At 36.2% G+C, this 23,642-nt stretch overlaps 2 protein-coding genes across 4 annotated transcripts in view; both read right to left on the reverse strand.

Moving 5' to 3' along the window:
* The window catches only part of LOC106154351 (suppressor of tumorigenicity 7 protein homolog), a 34,032-nt gene that overhangs the window by 8,652 nt on the left and 1,738 nt on the right, over positions 1-23,642 (reverse strand). Inside the window, exons 1-13 of one of the 3 annotated variants that reach the window (XM_087014678.1) lie at positions 22,267-22,448; positions 9,342-9,424; positions 7,939-8,113; positions 4,936-5,106; positions 4,512-4,590; positions 3,980-4,034; positions 3,596-3,695; positions 2,982-3,079; positions 2,312-2,426; positions 2,035-2,107; positions 1,299-1,552; positions 791-883; positions 319-458 (exon numbers count right to left, since the gene is read on the reverse strand). In XM_087014678.1, coding sequence (XP_086870804.1) covers positions 319-458; positions 791-883; positions 1,299-1,552; positions 2,035-2,107; positions 2,312-2,426; positions 2,982-3,079; positions 3,596-3,695; positions 3,980-4,034; positions 4,512-4,590; positions 4,936-5,106; positions 7,939-8,113; positions 9,342-9,424; positions 22,267-22,348 — 1,518 coding nt within the window. In that variant the 5' untranslated portion in view covers positions 22,349-22,448. Of the gene's footprint in view, positions 1-318; positions 459-790; positions 884-1,298; positions 1,553-2,034; positions 2,108-2,311; positions 2,427-2,981; positions 3,080-3,595; positions 3,696-3,979; positions 4,035-4,511; positions 4,591-4,935; positions 5,107-7,938; positions 8,114-9,341; positions 9,425-20,303; positions 20,690-22,266; positions 22,449-23,642 lie in introns of those variants that run through there. The other 2 variants (XM_087014679.1, XM_087014680.1) reach the window with 2 other exon arrangements.
* LOC147761237 (uncharacterized) lies at positions 13,988-17,239 on the reverse strand. The gene is made up of 2 exons (XM_087014676.1): positions 16,133-17,239; positions 13,988-15,826 (listed from the first exon to the last, which is right to left on the reverse strand). The coding sequence occupies exons 1-2, from the start codon at positions 16,869-16,871 to the stop codon at positions 14,214-14,216; spliced, it is 2,352 nt and encodes a 783-aa protein (XP_086870802.1). The 5' UTR covers positions 16,872-17,239; the 3' UTR covers positions 13,988-14,213.

Raw genomic sequence — 23,642 nt, forward strand, 5'->3', positions numbered from 1 at the left:
TTAATGAAGTCAGAATACTGCTTCTACATTCCTTATGATATAGCACAATCAGTATGCAGCCCTGCTAACACATTCTTGAATACACAGAACATGCATGTGTATGTGTCTGTGTGTGTGTGTGTGCATGTGCACACGCGTGCTTGCGCGTGCATGATTACACCCCCCCCAAAAAAAAAATCAACTATTAATAAATAATTAATATAACAAAACATAACTTTAATTAATGAAATAAATAGAAAACACAATAAGGTAAAGGATCAAAGGCTGGCTACCTTGCGAAAACATTGGCTAAAATGGAAGACGAATATGAAAACTTACTGTTTTGGCAACATATCCCATTGGCTCGGGATACTGATGTGTGAGTAATGCAAGGAGCGCAGTAAATGAACACAGCCCCGCAGTAAATAGGATGAAGAAAGGGAGTTCCTTCTTTGGGTAGACAGAAACATCATGGAAAGCTGGAAGACATACATAGACCATTTAAAACAATGGCACTCTTTGTTTAAGGCTTGGTTTTTGATTTTTTATGACAAACTTCTTTGTAATTTTTCCATGTTAGGTGAAAATCATTTTGGTTTTGTGAATCTTCAAATACAAGGAACCGTCTCTCAAATGACTGACAAAAAGTGCATGGAAGTACACATTTATATATGTGTGTGTGTGTGTGTGTGTGTGTGTGTGTGTGTGTGTGTGTGTGTGTGTGTGTGTGTGTGTGTGTGTGTGTGTGTGTGTGTGTGTGTGTGTGAGCACATTCATGCAAGCGCATATAGATCTACATGTTATTTCTTACCTGGCAGTAGTTCCTTATCTGCATTCTCTGTGCAGGGAGGGTAGGGATAAAACAGGTGGCCTTTTTCTAGTGGGTACGGAATCATACGGAAAGCTGAAAATTGAAAAAGTAAGCTTTTACAACTGGAATTCTACCAAGATTCAAAGGGAAAGCTGGCACATACAGTGACTTTGAAATGTTTGGTCACTAAATGCTATTATTTTAGAACTGCTATTTGCTTTTTACTGCTATTTTAGCCGAACTTTTGGGGAAGCAAACAAATTAAATAATTACATTCAATTCTTTATTCATTAAAAGACATGAATGACTTTGGTGTGTAAGTAGGTCTCTTTTGATTCATTCTTGGTACACAACTTCAAATATGAAATACCCTATTCTGTATGAAACAAATGAAAAGGAAAATCTACGAAGTAAGACTGATCATTGAATTAGAGCAGCAGTTCAGATTAAGGTGACACACTTTTGCCTTGAATTCTTTTGCAAAATTGACCCCCCGAGTACAACTTACTCCCTTCCCATGTACAGTGTAGCAGATTCAGGGCCCCTTCCACCCTCTTCCAGTGCTGGAGGTGGAAAAAACTGTACGCCACTGCCTCGCTGTCTCCCCGCTTGAGAATATGCTCTGGAGGCAAGACAAGACTCTTCATCTCTAGTAAATATTTTGGCACATGTGGGTTAAACTCCACTGCTCTGTGTATGGCTTCCACTGCATTCATCTCCGCCGTACTCAGCCCGCGCTTGGACGCTATGTCGGGAGAAAATCTGAGGACAGAAAGAATGACCATTAAAATTTTATTCAAGGTATTATTCAACATCTTCCATTACTTAGCATATTATTAACAATTACATTATTTTATTTTTCTAAAAGACAGAAAGAATGATTAATAAAATTTTCAAGGTATTATTCAACATCTTCCATAGCTTTACATTATCATTAGTTACATTATTCCTAAAAGACACAAAGAATGACTGACAAAATTTTCTAGGTCTAATTCAACATCTTCCATTATTTTAAGTACACAGTAACACAGCTAATGCACTTTCCTTCTAACTAGACATTCTCAAACTAGATAGAGTATGCATACTGTTAAAAGCAATCTAGCTACAAATAAGATAATTGGTTACTTGGCAACAAGATATGTGGAGTGCTGTTAAGTGTATGAAGTACCAGAGGTCTCCATCAACTGTGGATATAAACTTCATTCAACAAAGGGTCATCACATGAAAATCTAATTAGAACTCACTTGTCTGCCACTTGTCGTGCTTTGAGCAGAGCAGCTGTGTAACATATTGTGGCTGACTTGGGCAAGCTTATATCTGAAAATTACAAGTCAGTGATATTAACCAATATGGTAATTACTCGATCTTTTCAATTGGCAAAAATTATCAAACTTTCAGATACATAATTACATACGAGTGAACAAGTCCAGTGACATTACACATCGCTTCTTTTTAATCAGGTACATCAGAAAATTAATAATTAACCTCCATAATTGTGTATTGCGTTTGCTCTCGACTTACCATCATACTTAGCTAAAACTGCCTGCACATCCGTATAGGCCTGCATTTCTAACAGAGCTTCTATCAGGTTCTCATGGATATTGTACAGGTTAAACATAGGAAAGTCTTTCATCAGCTGAAATACAAGGGTATCACAATTGTTATTTTTCATTTTCTTATTTTTTTTATAAAATAATTATATTCAGTATATATCTATGACTAACTAATATCTAAATAACCTTAAAAACAACAATAATATAATTAAACGAATAAAAACTTCAAGGCATACACAACACACTGACCTAAATAAAGTATTAAAATTATATATAAAATACTCAATAAAGATGTGATACTTATTGTGGGACTTGATTAAAATCTCAAATTATTACACTGTTTATTCATATTTTTTGCGATAATTATCAAAGACAAGAATAAACCACTGATCAAACCCAAATAACTATATTTATACAGTATGTCACAGCAAATAACACTTATATCACATATAGCATGCAAGATCTTCACCAGAGGTTGAAAAGCAAGTCAACCTCCCCCCCTTGGGGGATACGATGCCCTTATCAGTGAAACTTTAAGGTTCTGCGATAACTGACAGTCCATGAACAGAATTGATTCAGCAGTCACCTTTCATTCAATTTTCAGTTCTCACATTCTAGACAAAACTTAATGAACTTACATCTTTCATCATCTTGACGGCCTCTCTAGTTCTCCCTAGCTTCCTCGCACACATGGAGAGACGACGCTTGATGTAGATCATCACATTGGTGTCTCGCCCTGAGAGGAAAACAAGGTCACTTCTAATGGTACCCAATATAACATTTTTCTTTTGGTACAGACTAAACTTTTTTTCAGCATTTGTCTAGTTGGGCATGGACTGATAGGCTTAAATTATTGCTAAAAATAAGGATTAACCAAAAATTTTCTACGGTTTGTCAAAACAATTGCCCTGCAAGCCTGTCAAAGCATCCAAGTATATTTTACCTAGAAAAGCTCTCATTGAGTGCAGATCTCCACCAAGACAATTAACTCATAATAAACCATTAATTAATTGACTAAGGGATCATCACCAAAATCTAAACACTTAAAGGTTAGCCCATTTGTGACCCATCCTGGACATTTATTCAAAATCCATAATGTTTTGAGTTAGGCTGGTGACGAACAGAAAGACAAATGGAGGTGAAAGGATAACCTTTATGGAACACACATGCGCGCGCGCGCAAGCACGCATGCACACACACATACACACACACACTAAACTTTACACTAGCATGAGATTTAAGCCAGTCTTACTGTGATTCTGTTCATACTGTGTCCCATAGTGCTGTGTCTGTTGACTCTTCCTATACTGTGTCTCTGCAGCTTTGTAGGCCTGTTTAAACATCTTCTCCACCTAGAAAGAAGAAAATATGAACCAACATTTAAGAAACAAGTATTTGGAAGCAGGAAAAAATTTCTAGATATCTTTGTCACAACTGGTGCAACTACACCTAAAAGCACTGCAGGAAATACTTAACTATTTCATATTGGCTGTAGAAAATATGCATAATGTTATTATATTATTTTCATAGATTTTCATATTTGTTTTAATTTCACTGGTGTTCTTGGCTAAATGCGCTAAGGTATTTGACTGAAAAGAAAAAGCAGGATTGATATCCTCTCACTGCCAATACTTACTTCTAGTATAGTGCTGCATTCTTCTTCTGCTAATAAAATCATTGCTGGGGCACAACTGCAATTGAAAATAAACAACGTAATACACAACCAGAGATTCATTCCATTTCTAAAAGAATACTATTCCATTATCTCTGCATTAATACTAATTTATTTGGACTTACTTCTAATTTAATATGTGATTTCAGTGGCACATATTACAATTATCGTAAGTGTATGAAGAGTAAAAAAAAAAATTAATAACAAAGGTGTTTTCAGAAAACATAACAGAGCTCTTTGAATAAACATATTTTCTTCTCCGACCTGTCTTCAATGGAATCATTCATCATCCATACACAATGCATCTCCTTACTGGCAAAGGACATTAGCACTACATTGTAACCCAAGTTGTCAACTCGTTTAGCTAAATGCCAAATGTTTATGACATGCTATGTAAAATGACTTCCTAAAAGGTCTCACGTCAGCAAATATGAATACATTCCTCAAGATACCAGAGCTAAATATTCCTTTTCAGGAAAATAATTATTACACCTACTCTGGGTTTTTCTCCAAGGCTTCCTTGGCTGCCTTCACCCTTGCTTGTGGACTTCTTTCTCTCCATGCCATCTGCATAACTGAGAAATAATGAAAGAAAACTTGATACATTTTCTTAATTTCAAAACAGTACATAAGGCTGTGTGTGTACAGATACACTTTAACGACCAATCTTTCATTTTACCTACTTCAAAACATAAAAAGTAGAACATGTTTAGGTACAAAATTAGCACAGTGATTTGATCACTTTTCCAATACAATAAAATTAAGTTACAAACTGAACAAAAAATTCTTCATTCAGCATTTCTTCTACCTGCCAATCCCTTCCAGCGTTCTCTTCATCATTTCATCCATCCACCCATGAATCCATCTGCATTCACACAATTGCCTCCATCTCTCACGTCATCACGCTCTCCAGCACTTACCTTCATATTCCTGTTTTCCTGCGTCTGTGTCACAGGTGAAAAACGTCTGATGATCTTGAGCGGAGAGATTCATGTCGTAGTAGGTGAGTGGTTCTTTGCCAGTGGCCCACGTGAACCTCTGATACTCTGAACCGCGGAACAGATTCAGTGGGTTTCGCCATACTTTACACTCTGTAATAAAATAAAATACAATATAACATAAAAACTGGAAGTCACAATCACTGGAGTAAAAGTAACTAGAAAAGCACCCAGGGAGGACAACCCTCCACCTAGGCAGTTTACTTCTCATATTTTGTCATTATTTTATCTAGTCATTAGTAATTAATCAATTCTATGCTAGCCCATTTCTGACTGATCCTGTAAATTTTATCAAAATCTGTTCAAAATTTGTTGCAAGTTGGTGTATTTAAAAGTCTATATAAAAATGTTTAAAATATATTTCTTAAAATCTTGTGTAAGCTCCATGTTCCTGGGAATTAAGATCAAGTGCATTAATGTTATAAGTTGATATTTAATATATCTATCATATGTACATAAAATGTTTGTTGAGTGTCATTGTCATATGCTGTAGTTCTTATTTAATTATCATAGTCATGAAAAAGTAGACCAAAACAATTGGCAGTTATGGTTGCCCTTTACATATCATAAACCTGCATCCAGACACATCTCAAGTGCTATATCAATACCTTTTAACTTGATAAAATAGACTTTTCAAATTTGTGAATGTTTAAAACTGCCTGATGTCAAATTTTCCGAAAAAAAAAAAAAAAAAAAAATCCAACTGATCATTTGATTTCTTTAGCCAAATTAGAAAACAGTGATTGATGAAAAATCCCCCCTCCCAAAAGAAAAAAAAAAAAGAAAAGAAAAATAATTATAACTGATCATTTGGTATCTTTCAGCCAAATCAGAAAACTGAGCATTTGGTTTAGGTTCACTATGCTAGAGTTTATTGATTTGTGTCACTGATGAAAGGAATTATTATTGCTTTTTGATGGCTTTTAACACAAATAGGAGGAATGGCTGTTTCCTTCACCATTCCAATGATCTCTTCCAATCCCAGAGGAAAACTTTCATGTCACTGATGATGCAGATGAGGCGTCACTTCGACTGGGAGACGGGTGTAACTTGCACCATCAAGCAGACAGATTACAGAGAAGCAATGGTAATTTTTGATAAACTAGTCACGAAAAGATCTTTAACAGACACATCAACCAAGCACATAATATTACCACAAAACACTGAAAAAATGGGCATCAAAGCAACGTGCCAAAATGAATTTAGTATCGATATTTACTAGCTTCTGTACCATGACTATTACTCAAGTGAGCAATGTAATTAAGATTTGCTTACATGTATGAGTAAAAAAGACCTTCACTAATTAGGAAAACAGGCAAGGCAAATAGGTGAGTTAAGACAAGGATAACTTTGGACTGAAAATGGAACAAACTTGTGTCACTGAATGACAAGGTTGTAGAAAACTCACAGTTATGAGAGACACATTTTTATATGTTAATGTACAAAATTCTTAACAGATTCAATATAGTTCGTTTTGGTAAAGTTGCAATTATATCAGAATACTGGGTAACTGTGAAGTAATACCAAAGACCAGCCTCAAAGGTATATCTGGTTCAGTCCAAATAAATTAAGACTCAAGTCTCAATCCATGGGATTTATCTATCTTCTTTCTTAGTCACATAACCTTAAATCCATACATATCCTGATAACACACCCACAGTAAATCATATTTTCACTCCCACACTTCCTACATTTATTACAAACTCTTGGATATAACCACTTACAGCATTCATATCTGTGCATCCACACTAAATAACACTACACACTGACATGCAGGTATTCAAATACGGTAATTCTACGATATTTGCAATGGAGAAAATTTGTGCATTTAACAGATACTGTATTTTTAAGTAATAATTTCTTTAAGTTGGGACATTAAAAAGCAGCTTAATCTGTAGTTCTATTTCATACAGTAAAAGCACCACAAATGCTAAATATGCATATAATTTTGTGGATTACAAAATTACACATGTGAACTTTGGTCAATTTTGTCCATTAAAAATATCCAGTCATTACGGTATGCACACACATTCACAAACATACCACTTCAACAAATGCCAACATCCTCCTAAAACATCATCCCCATAACATATCCTGGCTCCCACACATCCCAGATCAATTACAACCTCCCAACGATCCACTCGCTGTATTCATACGTCCAATTGGTGTAAACTCTTCTACAGGACTATCACATGCAAACACCATGCCTATCCCCTGTAAGTGGATGTCAATGAATGCCACTCGGGCATCCTTGGAGATGTGACATTTCTAGGAATCTACCTAAAGGCACTCTGGGAATCTGAGGTGAGGAACATACAGCTCTGCCTGCAGAAACTGCGAAATGAAAAATGAGCCAAAAAATCTGGATCTGACGCCATGCTGTCACAAAACGGCTTGATTACAAGCAGTATGGAAATGTTCACAAAAAAAGCCATGGATATAAAATAATAACTTTAAAACAAATTTGTGTTGTAGGTTTAATTATAGTCACTCTGAGTATGAAGTGCAAAATAAAATTGTAAGGATGAGAGATGTTTTATTCTGTATCCTCTTGTACTGTCTGATGATAATGATAATGAATAATAATAAAATTGGTATAGAAGATCATATACGTCATGACAATTTAAAAAAAAAACATTGCATAAATCAGGTGTCATTTATTATACCCTAAAGAACACTCATAGATTATAGTGTGAAAATATGCAAATCTCTCCAGGTATTAAAAAAATGCCTGCGACCATGGAAACCAACAATTTTGTGAAGAACAAAGGAGTGTAATGTTTCTTTGATTGCTTTCGACATCTATTATACAAATGGATTAGATAAAATTGATTTTTCGTCACCTCCAAAAATAAATGTAATATCATATTCAAACCTTAACTACCATATTTCCACCCTTTTCTAAGAGTTTTTCCTAAAACTTACCTGGTGTTGAAGAATTCTGTTGCTGCTGTGAAGAAGTGGAACTGTTGGATGTGCTGGTGCTGTTGTTGTTGTCTGGACCCCCCTCGGCGCCCCCCAGGAGCGGGGAAATGTGATTCAGGGACACCTGCTCAATAAAACTAGTGCCGTATTTCTTGAAATACCACCATTCAAATATCTGGAAAAGGAAAAAGAATACAATTTACATCAAGAAAAAGAGAAAGGTTAAGAATATCAATGGAAGTTAATACTTATTGAGATGGGTGTATTTTTGTTCTTGAGTGCCAGTTTTCAAACAGATTTTAGCTTTGCTGATTGACTATTCATGGATATGGACTTGACTCAAACACCTTTATGAATTGATTTTTTGGGCCTAATTTGGTCACCTTGATCAGTCAGTATCAACCTGTGAGTGGTATCATCCTTCTCTTACAATTTATTTTTAAAACTGTTCACTTAACTGCACTTAAAAAAAAACAGAAAATTAAACTGTAGTCTGAAGCAAAAAATTAAACTACCTGTAGATTTCAACATTTTTCTTTTAATCACCATGAATACATTATCCAAAACTGTTCACAAAAATTATGATCCATAAATCCATTTTTGAGGTCTTCTGTCCTTTTTTTTCATCCACTCCTCACTATCATAATGGAGACATACTGGTAGAATTCACCGATGATGATGATAAAAAACAGCAACTTGAAAATGGGTTAAATTATAGATCATAATCGTTTCAACAGCATTTAATGGTGCATGCCTAGATGATAAAAGGCAAATTACTCAAATTCCCAGGAACTTCTCTTCATCTCTTTTTTTTTTCCTATATAAAGATGTAATGCACTTTATATGCCTTTCTCACCCCCAGTGCTGTGAGTGTTAGCACACATAATGGCCAAGGATACACATATATGTCGACATTTACCACACATGGGGTTTCATCTTTTTATGCTAAAAAGTCAGTCGCACTTACTACAGATACACTTACATTTTCTAACCTCATATGATGTGCCTATAGTCTCGTTTTAGACTTCATTCAGAGTCATGCATCATACTTTCCAACTTTGCAAGAGATTCTGGCTAAAGTGCAATCAGAGGAAAAAGCTCATTTGTCTACCATGCCTCCTTGAGCAGCTTGGGTATATCTCACTATCTTGTGCTAATTAACCTGATTCCATTGATTGCACTTTAGCAAGAATCCCCTGGAGAGTTGGACCGACTCAGCTTGTACAATGAGTAGATCTGAATGAGCTCTTAAGCTATTTTGGATGATTTCCATTTTTATTATATTCTATATTCCTCTTGCTCTCTCTCCCCAGCAGCAGCCAAGGCAGCAGGTGGAAAAGCAGATAATTTGGTTTCAAGTAATCATAGCTGTTTATTCTTCAAAGCTCCCAATATTCACTTACCAATATCAGGCCTGATATAAGTGATGAAGTACCTGTCAGTGCCACATAAAACTTGGGTGTGAGTGTATTCAGGAACATGGAAGCTGAAACAAAAGAGAATTCAGGTTACAAGAAAGGCCATGCTTCTCTCCTTTGATTACATGCTATGAATTGATATTAATAATGAAATATAGATAGTGTTCCCTCATTGACGTCAATAAGACAATGGCATCAATATTCTTATATGTAAATTGTTTAGTGAGGCAGACACATGTTCTCTCTCTCTCTCTCTCTCTCTCAAACACCAAGGTATGGAACATGCTTGTAGTACATGCATACTAATTTAAAGAAGTAAAAAAAAATAATAATAACAAATGGCTAGATAAACAGCTGTTCTTGCCATCTGACAGAACAATCCGACAAAATAACTTGTGATATATAAAAAACAATTAAATCACACCAAATAGCTATTTTCATTCCATTTCCATTAGCCAATTTACATATTCATAGTTTAAAAAAACGTGTCGTCAAAGTTTGTTTTCTAATTAATAAATGCCACAAAAAATGTTACATCACATTACATAAATATTATCCATTTCTGGGATAAAAACATAATATATGTAAATGCAGACCATGAACCTACTTGAGAACATAAACATGATGAACTTCACTTCCAGACAGACGTCTCGCCTTGAAAATTTTTTACTCAGCCAAGATGTCGCAAACAAATTTTCAACCCAGACACGTATTTGGCTTGAATAATGAACACTGCCCTGTTGCCGTGTCAAACTATTAAATAACCTAATCACAATACTCAACAAATATGCAGAGCAGAGCTTCGTCTACAAATGCCATGCAGCGTATTCCAGTATTCCGCAGCTATCCAGCAGCAATTAGAGCCAGAGCCAAACTGCCACAAGCAGTATAATTAGCAAGTCGGCAGCAGAAAAACAGAACCCCCAAAATCAATACTATCATTAACCTAATGTTACTACTGTATGGCTAAGAGTATTAATCTAGCGCTGAATATAATGATGCGACTATCTTCTAACTCTCTTCGTCACTCCATGCTGTCTGCTGGATAGGCGATGAATTTCTATAGCTTACGTTATCCGACTTGTACATTATCATATTGTACCACAGGCATCGGCTCAGCAGAGAGCTATATGAGTATTACTTCCAGTTTGCAATATTTGCAGCCATGGCATTTATTTGAATGGAAAGCACAATTTCATGCATGGTATGATGCATCAATGGGAGACAATTCATACTGTGCCATCAAAGAAACAAACTATTGCCAAGTGCATAGAAGTGCTTACGTTGACAAATGCAAATTGCATAATTTATCCTACTTATTATTATTACTTTGTCTATAGATTCCTTATAAATATGCAGAGTGTTTTGATAAAAATGAGTTACTTTATTGGGAATGTAATTTCAGCAAAAATGACACCCGTAAGGAGCTGTTGTATGAATCCATACCTTAAATATAATAGTCACACAATTTCAACATCAGTCAGATTGCTTTGGTGTCATAGGGCGCATTCCCATTGAAACTATCGCTTAACATGGACCGATCCAACTCTGTGGGTACCCTCGCTGAATGCAATCAGAATAACAGATTAACATGCCTCCTCCTGGCGTTGAGTAAAATACAGAAAGACTGGTGATTAAACGGGTACGTTGGACACGAGAGGAGACGTATTAATCTGATTGAATTCAGTGAGAGTCCCAGCTCAAATGGATCTACACAGAATGAAAGTAACATTGGCAATGAGCCCACAGCCCTCATGGTAGTAGTGGTATAAAATTTTATACTTCCAAAGAGCCTAAACTTGTTTTTTGCCCGAGTATGACATTTGAATTTCGACCCTTCAAGGAGCCTTGATGACATGACAGACTCCTCAATATAATTTCCTACCATCAATTTACAAAAGACAAAGAAAACCCTATTTTACCATCATGGTGATTATATGAAATTTTCAAATATCCCATTTTTTCTAAGATTTTTCTTTTTCAAGATTTATGATTTTTAGACTCTCATAAAATTGCACTATATGACATAAAGCCAACAAACTATTCAAATTTTTTAATCAACATTTCTAAATATAAAGCTTTTTTCTTGGGAATATCATTAACTCAGTAGTAAAAATTTATTGAAAACAAAAATAATTATCAATTCACTGCTAATGCCAGGACTTCCATTTCAGAACAGTGTCTATTTTATTTATCACCTGACACATGCATACATCTTCCAGGAAAACATGAAAAATGTTCAAGAACACACAGCTAAAATACTTATCACAAATCTGAACCTAAATTGCCATAATAACTCATGAACAGGAAGGAAATTAAGACTACTGACCTACAGATAGCTTGCTGACAGATTGCTTTTTTTCTACCTGTCATTCTTTGGCCTTGAAAAAAATGAACCTACACACCTGTAGCTTGTTTATTTATTATGTGGTTCTTCAAGGTCTGGTAAACCTTGCTTCCAACAACATATTTTCTAACTGCAGCTTGTTATTCGAGAGACCGAGACTGTTAAAAACCTCACAACCCCATCCTGTTTTCAAGATATCAATCTCTGGCTGACCATTAGTAATGTGCTTTTCTTGCCTGACCTTGTAACCTGAACTTAGTACCTACCCTGTAGCCCTTTTACAAACTGTTTTTACAGTCTGGTCCACCTTATACCTTGGCTTGCCTCATATCACAGAAAGACCTTTCAAGAGGCCAGTAGACAAAAATAAATAAATTAATTAATTAAAAATAAATCTAAAAAATCAAATCTAATAAAAAATACAAATTAAATTACTAGTAAACTACTCTCCCAACTGTTTATTAAACAACTTATCTGACAGGTTATTATCTAAATGCTAATTCCCTTCCCCTTGCAAAATCACTTAACCTTTTAAAAGCCATGATCTTGCTGGTAATCACAAACAGTGTGGAAACACTGACGATAATTAGCAAATAAGCCCCTTCTGACAAACTAGTAATCTACACTTTCAACACCATGTAGCATGCTTTTTTAAAAAAAAACAACTCCACTAAAGTCTCATTCAACTCCAGTTTGATAACACTGGTGATAATTATAGCAAATAAGCTCTCCCCGACAAGCTAGTAATCTACACATTTATTACCGTGTATCATGCTTTTTAAAAACAACTCCAACTTGGAATTCTGTTTCACTATGGCCATATTCAACTAAAATTGTAACTTTAACACAAGCTTAATTATCTCATTAATGTCTCGTGATGGTTAAACAGTAGTTATTTCACACTACAATACTGAGGCTCCATTGCCATAGATACAATCAGTCAGCCAACTATGTGTGGAGTAGAAGTAGAATAGAATACAGAAAAGCTGGTGATTATAGAAGTATGCTGTAAACAAGAGGAGGCATGCCATTCTGTTAAGCTGATTGCACTTAGCGGGAGTCCCCACAGAGTTGGGTCGATCTATGTAGACCAATGGTGTCATCTATGGGAATAAGGTCTTAAAGTGGATTTAAACGTTACTAGTAGGCATTGTCCAGTGAAGTGAATTTTTTGTCTGGAACAGTAACTTAAGTGATTTTAATTCAACCATAAAATCTAATAACACAGAAGCATCTGACAACATGATCAGAATTATTAGACAATGTTAGATAATAATAATTTTGATAATAATAACTAAAATAATAACAGTAATAACGTAGTATGTAGCTATGTTTTTCCATAATCTACAATTTCCACCCTGAGCTTCAGAGATAACTTGACACTAACCTCTTCACTATACCCTATCTTCATCGTGTCAAGTTACCTCTGACGAAAATATTTTGACCTAGTTTATTTAAGCCAATCGAATCCATGTTTCAAAATTTTCACCAAAGTTTGGTGAAAACGCTGATTGGTTGAAAGTCCAGAATTATGTCCAATGAGAAAATTATATTTCGTTGCATCCACATAACCGTCAATCGGCACTCCGTGACTGATTCCGCAAGCTCCAAACAACAAAGTTATTGTCGAGTGCGGAGACATCCGAGTAGTCCCGAGTGCATAACCGTACACAAAGAAAGCATGGCATCTCCTACGAGTGACTACATAAAAGAATGTGTTAAGTTATCTCTTGATTCTTTGCAAATATGGGTATATCGAAATTGAAACCAGAGCAGTTTGATGCCCTGCATCATTAACCCCATTCACACGAGACACTTTCAATCGCGATTAGTGCCAAATCGCGATTCTATCGATGTAAAGCTTCTAGTGTGAACGCAGTAGAGACGCCAAATCGCGATTCAAATTAATCCTACTCGAGAGGTGGATTCTATCGATGTAAACTTAAATCGCGATATAAAATTTCCTAGTGAGAACGGGATCGATGTTAACACCGGAAGTTGAGGACTTAAGGCGCGTGCATAGTTTCTATCGAAAGTACAATACAATACAATACAATAAATTTTATTTCATGTCGGGTATAAATTGAAACGAAACATTAGCTAAATACAGCTATTCGCCGACTGGAAAGTGAAACATGGTTCTGCCAGCTTTAATAAAATTAATTTCCAGGAGTTTTCCAGGAGTTTTCAAGGACATAATTTTTTTTTCCAGGAGTATGTTACACTGGACAATTATTATTTGTAAACCATCCAATATGAATATGTAAAAATATAACCAAGAATATTTGGCACAGCTAGAATTTATTAGTCTTATGAATCAATATATCATGCATTAAAGAGTCTAAATGTTCATGATGTATATTGCACTGTTGAAAAATAACAGTTTAATCTGTTATGAAAATGTAGTTAAACAGTCTGTTTTGCTTCTTGAATTGCTGAACTAAGTTTATAATTTTTCCACTGAAGAAGCCAAGGCTTTTTCAATATCAGTAATTTCTTTCTTTTTCTCCTCAGCTGTTTGCTTGGGTAACAAAGGAAATTTTCCTAGTTTTCTCAGCTTTTAAGAACAGACTGTCTGCAGCCTTGGTTAAATTGTCAATATCTTCCTGGATTCTTTTTTTCTTCTTTTTCAAATCATCAATCTCATCCAAGATGCACTTTCTCTTTTTCTGTAATTCTTCACTGTTTTTCTTCTCCCTTTCTGTTTGAAGAAACAGTTCATATTTCTGCCTTGATTGCTTGGCATACAGTATCAAGTCTTTGTTGATATTGACCTCAAATATTCCTCCAACCTTCGCCACATGGTCACAGACAATCCTTTGTGCAACCAGGGTTTGAGCTCTCATGTTCTCTACCTCCACGTCTTTGTTGACACTAAAACCCCTCTCCACTGAGGCTTGGCCATGAGACAATACTAAAAGATGTGTTACTAGCTTCAACAAATCTTTGAATCTGCCATCTGGGGTGGACATTGTTCTGTGAATCAATTCATCAATTCCATTTTGGCAGGCATGCTGTGAATCATACTGCTTGAATTCAGCAGATCCTATGACAGGGATTTCATCTAGAAACAAGAAGTATTGTTGTTGAAGTCTGTCACACTCATTCTCTTTCACAAGTTTATGGTTTAATAGAATTGACAGAGCTTTTTTGAAGCTGGAAATACACTTCTCCTTGTCTGCATCGGATGACATTTTGACAGGATTGAGGCAGGACAAATACCTTACCAAACTGTAACTCACAGGACATTTTTTGAGCAATTTTTCAACAACAGTAACTAGGAACATCTTGCACTCCATTCTGAACTCCATTAAACCTCTTTCACTGACTGCTCCTTTCTTAATCTTGCTTAGAGATCGATCCGTTGAAAATCCCAAATCCACTTTATTATAATCCAGGTGGATCTTGTTGTCAATTACATCAATTCTGACTAGTTTTTCCTGATTTCTTGCTGTTTGCATCACGTCATCTTTGATGAATCTCTTCATTAGCAATCTTAGGATAGAACAGAGATCATCACTCAAATAGGGTATCATAGGTTTGTCTGTCTGATACCTAGTTAGAAATGGCTCTAGCTGCAAAGCGACAGATTTAAAAAAATTCATCTTCGCAAGAAACAGCTCATCCTTTGTACATTCGCTAACAACTTTGTACGAGATGTTTGTTGGCATCTTGAGATTTTTAGATTCGATTGCTTCGACATACTGTACTATGTTGTTCCATATCAGTAAAGCTCTGTCGCCTACTGGAATATTCTCAAGCCATCTGTGTTTTACAAACTTCAGTGGCATGATGTTACTTGCAGTCACTCTGACATAGTCCTCAGCCCTAGCTGGCGAATCTTTGAACAGGTAGTACAGGGCTGAAAGACATGATGCTACATTCCAATCTGTGGACTCTGCTCCTGCTTTAAAACTGTTGTGGACTATATGTAAACCACATGACCCGATGTTGATGAGAGAGGATCCATAGTCATTTGCTACTTTCCTCGATATTGTGTCATAGAATTTCCAATTCACATTTGGTCCATCCATGCTAATCTGCAACATGTTCTTGATTGGTAGACCACTATTGAGAACACATTGACTAAAATGTGAGACCATGTCATCTGATGTAGCATGTCCTGAAAAAATAAAATAAAATATAAGCTGTTTATTCAGAAATGATTAAATATGACTAAATAATTAAATCTTGTTATAATTATGAAATCATATATATATATATATATATATATATATATATATATATATATATATATATATATATGCCCCATGTTTTTAATAAATTTTCACTGAAATACATCATTACGGCAAGTTAACCTTATGACAATAAAGTCTAGCATCTAATATATATATATATATATATATATACACTATTATCATTATTATTGTATTAAGAGTGGAAAAGTTTAATTTCAAATGACACTTACCTAGAAATTCAGATGTGAAGTATCTTGTCACGACTCTATGGCACTCCTCACTCCAAAATCTCACATGTATATCCATCTGTTTCTTCTGCATCTTCTTATTCAGACTTTCATCAAACAAAATAACAAATGGCCCAGTTACACTTTCTTTCAGGAGTCTAGCGAAATATTCCCCCAATCCAAACACGCACAAGTAAGCAGATTTCTTTTCGCCACAAGTGAATTGTTGTGCAACCTTGCTGTTAGGGTCCATCCTCCTTAATAATTCACCAATGTTTTGTGAAGACCTGTACGACTGATGATCTGTGATTAATTTCAATGTCCACAGAATCTCTGCTTTGACAACATCGTCTTTTGAAACGAACGTGTCCAACGTAGCGTACTTGCTTGATGCCGACATTGTGGTACATGAAGACTTGCTTGATGCTGACGTAGTGGTACATGTAGGCGTGAGTGTAGTACAACTATTTCCAGGTGATTTCATAGTATTTCCCCATAACGAACTCAGCGATAACTGTCCACAGGAATTCAAGTTTGTCAATCTCATATTTTCGCGGTGTTTCATACCTCTAGCATGAGATTTCAGTGAAGAAACACCCATGTTCGATATATCAAATGTAGAGAAGCAAACTGAACAGCTAGCTCTTTTCTTGTCATTCGGCACACGTTTCACCCACTGTTTGAATTCCGGGTCGTGTTCCCACGCAAGGTTAAATACACAAATACCTTTTGTTGTTGACATGCTTGGTTAATCATTCACAGAGCCACTCGTCTCGCACCGTGCGCATGCTGGGCCACACGTGTTCGATGCCGAACAGTCGATGTTAAATCAACAGTGATTGGCTAAAACGACTCTATCACTGCTTCGCGGAAACAGCCGAATTGCTCGATGCTCAACAAACACAATAACACGAAATACTACTCTGCGTCTTTCACGTAAACTAACTAGAAAACTACCGAATAGACGTAATAATTTTCAAATTTCAAGGATTTCTCCAGGACTACTTTAAAGATTTAAGGACTATTCAAGGAGCACAAGCAAATTCCAGGATATTCCAGGATTTTATCTAAATTCCAGGATTTTCCAGATTTGTGCGAACCATGTGAAAGAAAACAAACTGTCCACGCAATTTCAAGTTTCTTCGCAGTCAGCAAAATGGCCAAGAGGAAGTATGGTCTGAAAACTCAGTGGCAGCATAAACAAATATTTGGGCCGATGAGAATATTAAACAGAAAATAACACCGTACACACCGAAAGCGGTCTTGAAGGCAGCTACTGCGCATGATCAACAGGATATACCGTGACTCCCCTAGTGAGCACAGTTGCAATTACCAGATCTAGCAAGGTAAATCACGATTTCGTTTTTACATGTGTGAACGCAAAAAAGTGAATTTAGCTAAGCGTGTTAGAATCGCGATTCCCTAAATCTCGATTAACCATGTACGTGTGAATGGGGCTATTATCTACTGCGAGATGATGAATTTTGCGTGCTGCCCACAGGTTACGGCAAGTCCCTGATATTCAGCCTTATCTTTGATTGGTCCGGATTTGAACAAAGCGCGCTTTGACTCGTTCGCATTCATTGGCTCGATCATTCAATGAGTCATTGAGGGCGGGCTTTACATTTGATTGGCGGGCGGTGCGGGCAATCGAATGTGGTCAGAGGTAACTTGACACAATGAAGATAGGCTATAGGGAAGAAGTTAGTGTCAAGTTATCTCTGAAGCTCAGGGTGACAATTTCCTACTGCGTATCAATAAGGGAGTAATGAGTTCTCAACAATCTCCATATCGAACGTGCAAATAGGCAGGTGAAGAGACTTGTTCTTTGTGATTAATATTGCATATCTGCAATTAGCATTTATTATGAATGCACCATGAAATCACAGTTTAAGTTGTTAATTCTGGTTTTTGCAATCACAAACCCATGGCTCAAAATCACTAATAACAATATTTAGCTTGTGTTACCAAGCACACATTTCAGTTACTAAGCAGGCATTCTTGTTACCAAGCCGACGTTTCAGTTTTGGAACAGTCATTTTAGTAAAAAAAAAAAAAAGAAAAGAAAAAGAAAGCAGCCTGATGCATATTAAATCTTGTCTGACCACAAAATGACATTTTGTCAAAGCAGGCATCCTAATTACCAGGCAGACATAAGATTACCTCATAAAGTCTTCATCACAACGTCAGCAGCATTATCTATATGCAATAACCAGCAGAGTTCTTCCAAAGACAACTATACCATATTATTGTCTAACTTGTTATTACTTTGTCATATTACTGAAATTACAAAGTAATAACAAATCAGGCAACAATGCTGTTACTGAAGACAATATATCACCTAGCTGCAGTTCACAACTGGAGACGGCTGAATAAAGTGCAGCCTTCCGCATACGTGACACAATCAGATAAAGAATTAGTTTCTCTCCAATTTTTCTCTCCAATTTCTCATCAACTGAATAAAATTGGAATTCATTGGAAGACTTTCCCAAAATACAATTTCCATACAAATGCATGCTTTTACCACATTATTTTTCTTTTTTTTTTTTTGCTCCCAAACTCATTCCCTTAAGGACATCTCATCTAGTGAAGTTTAAAAAAGGCAAGTAGATGTTGACAACACTAACATCTCCTGAACTGGCTCAACAGGGGTTTGATCTTTATCAATTGACTTGAGATAATACAGATTGAAAAATATATCTTGACGCACTTTTATTTCAAATAATTTCATCTCAGAAAGACAGCAATCAATATAAGATAGTGTCAAATACAAATGTCATATCCAAAAATAACTTTCTTCTCGAAAATCAGATCAAGTCGATAAATCTGCCACCTTCACACCAGTTGACAGTTTGCTACTGATACAATGGCCGCGTTCAAAACAAGCTTTAGATGGCAAGCTTTTAAGTGGGTAGCCATATTTGATCCGCTGACTATTAGGCCACATTCAGAACAGTGCAATGACTAGTCCTCGGATCAAATATGGCTACCCACTTAAAAGTTGCCCATCTAATCCCCTAATAGACACTGACTATATTCCCTGCGGGATTAAGCATTCACGTGGGTCGAATGTACTTGATTGTCAGACTAGTTTTGTGAATGCGGCCTCTCAGATCCATGGCCACATAAGTTCCTAGACTAATACTGTATTTTCAAACCCTACGCTCAACATGGTACTAGTCTTGTAAGTAACCAGTAAGTTAACTGGATCAAAGCATTCGGAAGCAAATTTGTGAAAGAGAGTAAAATCCCCAGTAGCAAAATAACCTGTAAGGACCAGTGAAAGTATTTCGATACAGAAAAATATACTGCATGACATGAAAAGAACCTAATATATAAAACCACAGACAGGTATACTGCAGGAAATTAAAAGGAACCAGAAACCATAACCTCCCTTAGCATCTCATCCGGCTACATAAATAAATGAGCCGATGTGGGAGCACAGTGCATTTACCTAGACCATTTATGACCGTAATTTTGCCATTAATTTCACAAACAAATGACTACTAGGCCTTCTTACTGTGCGGTGTTGCTACTGTTCTGTCAGGATTAAAAAGGGCAATCAATCAGTTAAAAGAAATTCAAGCTGTATTCACCATCTCATATTTCTGAGCAACAGCACCATCAATCATATAGACCATATTGGTTCCCAGCGTTATTGTTTTTAATTAACGTGCATCTACGTGCAACTTGTATATTGCCAACAGTGTTATTATCACATAACACAATATATCAATTGGCAACAAAAAAATTAAAACTGGACAGAAAATAAATGTGTTCACCTGGCTATTATGAAGACAAAAAATAAAAGAACAGCAGGTTGAGAAATCTATTTGTTTACACATTCAATAGGTGGGTTAACCACAGCATCCGAAATGCTCCATTTTTCATAGACATAATTCTCTGTCTTCCTTAACCTCGTAGTAGTTGGTCTAACACATGGCTGTATTACACTGCAGAGGTTATATTTAGTGCACATGCTAGTACAGGTTCACTGACTTAAGAGTACATATTAAATGATCGCCTTGATGTCAAAGTCTTCCTGTAATTTTTCACAATGATGAATACTCATGCCACTGTTACAATTACTGATGTTTGTCTACTAGTCCAGACATCAAAACTGTCCTATATATCAATGAGCATGAATTCAAGACAAGAAACCAAGTTCACTTACTTAACAATAGGTTGATCATGATGCTGTGATGCTTTTATGTCCTCTAACTTAAAAGTCTGTACTGGTAAATACAATCCTCTCCTTTCTGTCTCTCTTTCTCTCTATCTCTCTCTCTCTGTTCCTGGCTGTTATTACTGTTGTCGTCACCTACTGGCATAACAACCTTCCCATCTGTGCATTACAGGTGGCAGTACTGCAATAACAGTTGAGGTCTGCGATCATATCACTACACACGCTGTACACTGCTCTTTTCACATAACTAAAACCAGTCTGTGTGCATCAAGCAAAGCCTGCAGTGAGTCACTCGCTCCAAACAAGTTCAGTGTGTGTTAACTCAGACGTTGCCTGCCTGCCCGCCTGTCTGCTGCCGATCTGTTATCCAGCCTCTCTGAACACATCAACAATACAGGGAAGCACTGACGAAGGAACCACCTGTCTACACCAGCCTCACGATTCAAGTCACGATATCCTGGTCATGAAGTAATAACTGCTCAGTCTGCACTTTATCTCTTAATCAAGACAATAGACAAGTCTTAATAGATCATCTCAATACAGGGAAGAGCTTAATAAAGGAAAGATTAGGTATCAGTTGGGCATATTCTTAGAGATATTTTACATTACATAAACCTCACAGATTAACACCACTGTGTGATAGCTATATATTTTATATAAAACATCCTTTGATTGGTATTCTACCTGCATCACACACATTATTGAATAACAGGCTTGGCGTTAATACTGAGTAAAGTTGGCAACATTAATCCTTTGTTCCTGGGTTTATATAACACAGCATAATACAAGTCTTTGCAATTACACAAGCTAGTTAATGATATTACGCATTTGGAAATGGATGGGGAAATTAATCTGCCATTAAAGGACACATCTAAAGTAGAACTTCACCAGATATATCTTTGGGCTTGGGAAAGATGGGCTTATTCTATTGACATGCACTTTAGGGACCCCCGAGTTCTTTTGTTCTGGATGGTCATGTTATAATGTATCCAAGCTAAGACTATTGACCAACTGGCTCTGAGAGTATTTATCTGCATGGTAGTCCTGGAGAGAGAGAGAGAGAGCGGATAATGCTGACCATATACTGTAAACCCATAAACCTGAAGTCACGGATCTATATGAAATACAGCAGGCTCAGCCCACGAATGCAAAATATACCGAGAGATATATAAGCACAAAGCTGATTTGATTATTTAAAAGTAGGAGGACTATTACAACTGGACTAATCATAATGAAATCTGAGCATACACTGCTGGGAGTTCTATATTATCTATAGAATATTATGGACTTCACAGGAGTTAAAACATCAATTATTTGTGAATAATTGATTGGAATGACCCAATGCTTACTGTATAGAGGTGGACCTCTGCTGCCCTGGCAACTTGCCCATTGCTATGACAACCAAATATAGTGTCATAACTGTTGGCGTGTTTTACAAAGTTGTACTCAGGAAGGAGGGCATGGTGGTAGCAAAGAAGGTTCATTTCACCCTTAAAATTTTGGTTTTAAAATCCTTTTTCTTTTGTTCAAGTGGAGCTACTATCTCTGATTTTTGCCATGTATTCCCCTCTCCTCTCCCCCCCCCCCCTACACACACACTTAAAAACTAGATCTGACAGACCTTTAAAAGTTTCACTGGTATTTTTCTGATATAAAATGACCTTCGCCTCTGAACACACTTCCATAACCTTTGTTTTAGTCAGCTAGCACAAAGTCCTATCCAATTAAAAGTTCTGCAACAAATTAGAATAAATAAATAAATAAATAAATAAATAAATAAATAAATACATCCATAAAAACAATTATATTGATACAGGAAAAAAAAACACAGGGAATGAGCAAAGCTTAACCATGGTTTAGGTAACATTTACTGACCACAAGATCAATAATTGCATGACAACTGGATCTCAGGACTCTCTGACAACCAGAGACTATATTCAAATTATCTTACCTTCAATACCAGACTGATTGGAAACAATACCAAAAACATATTCCATCACAAACCCGAGCATCATTTTTTTCCCTCTGATCATCAATGTAGACAGCTGTTAATATGGCAGAGGGTTTCTCAGGAGTGTCTCAGTTATAATTTTCCTACTCATCCAGGGAGGCCAAACCTTTCTGGCAGCTTCTGTGGAGATGGCTCATTTCCATTTTACTGAACTGTCTTTTCTGGGAAAATCGGTTCCAGTGATGTCATACATTTCCATCAGACGCCAACTCCACTGAGACTTATAATAGCAGAATTCTGAGACTTATGAGCTGAAGAAATCCCTCAAGTGAGCCAGAGATAGGTTTTCTAGTTAATCATACTCATCAAACGAAGACAGGTTGCGTGAGAGGGACCTTCAGAAATGGCACAGCAAAATGCTTGAATATATCTGTTCTATTACTGTATGAATGGTGATGTCTTTTAGCTCAGGCACCATAAATTTCAGGCCCAAGGAAGGAGTGATTGTGGGGGTTTGAACAAACTTCCCTTTCCACTGCTCTAGTTCAAAATTTGATCCTAAAGGCTCTATGTCAGTGCTGTAGCACACACAAAATACAACATAAAAACACTCAAAGACTAAAATGATGTACCATGAAATTGCTGGTCACAGGCCTGGCATTCACTCAACTTCAGTCACCATGAATAATGATTCTCTTCCCAAAGCTGACTTACTTTCATTCATTTATCATAAAACCACTTGATTACTTTCGAGTGATACCCTTTCCATTCTTATCATATATCTAATGATCTTCACAATCTCTCTCACTTGCATTACAACAAAAATAATTAGAATTAAAACTGAGCAGAAAAGGAATAAATGTGTTGACCTGGCAGCCTCAATAACTCAATTATTCTATAATTACAAAGAAGAAAAAAATAACATGAGGCAAAAAAAAAAAAATGTTTGTTTGTAACAGATAGGTGGGGGTCAAACCAAGGGAACATCACTGCACACATGGTTATTTGATTTATGTAACTGTTATATAACACCATGTTGTATCTGATATTTACAAAAATAAGATCTTCATATTTTCATTAAACAAAAAATATCATCAAAAAACACTAGAAACAAAGTGTACTGCCTACTGGAAAAGCAGAAAAGCATAATCTATCCTTCTAGTAAATCCTATGAATCTCAACTTTTTTGGATGGGTTGATGGATGCACCAGACATTAATTAATATAGTGTGCAGTTAATTTCCTCTATAGCCTGTAAGAATAATATTCACATGTATATACACACACTGACTATACATCAAATTTAATCACCCTCTCCTCCAAAATAACTAAATAAAGCCAATTTAGTTAGGGGAATTTTTTCAGCGGGCATCATCC

This window comes from Lingula anatina, chromosome 6 (genome assembly GCF_051362555.1).
Source record: "Lingula anatina isolate TDL-2025a chromosome 6, LinAna3.0, whole genome shotgun sequence".
NCBI lineage: Eukaryota > Metazoa > Brachiopoda > Lingulata > Lingulida > Lingulidae > Lingula > Lingula anatina.

Excerpts from the sequence above, each read along its gene's own strand:
- LOC147761237 (XM_087014676.1), bottom strand. The coding sequence starts at position 16,871 with ATGTCAACAACAAAAGGTATTTGTGTATTTAACCTTGCGTGGGAACAC. Across the intron at positions 15,827-16,132 it reads CTTCACATCTGAATTTCTAG|GACATGCTACATCAGATGAC; the intron begins GTAAGTGTCATT and ends TTATTTTTTCAG.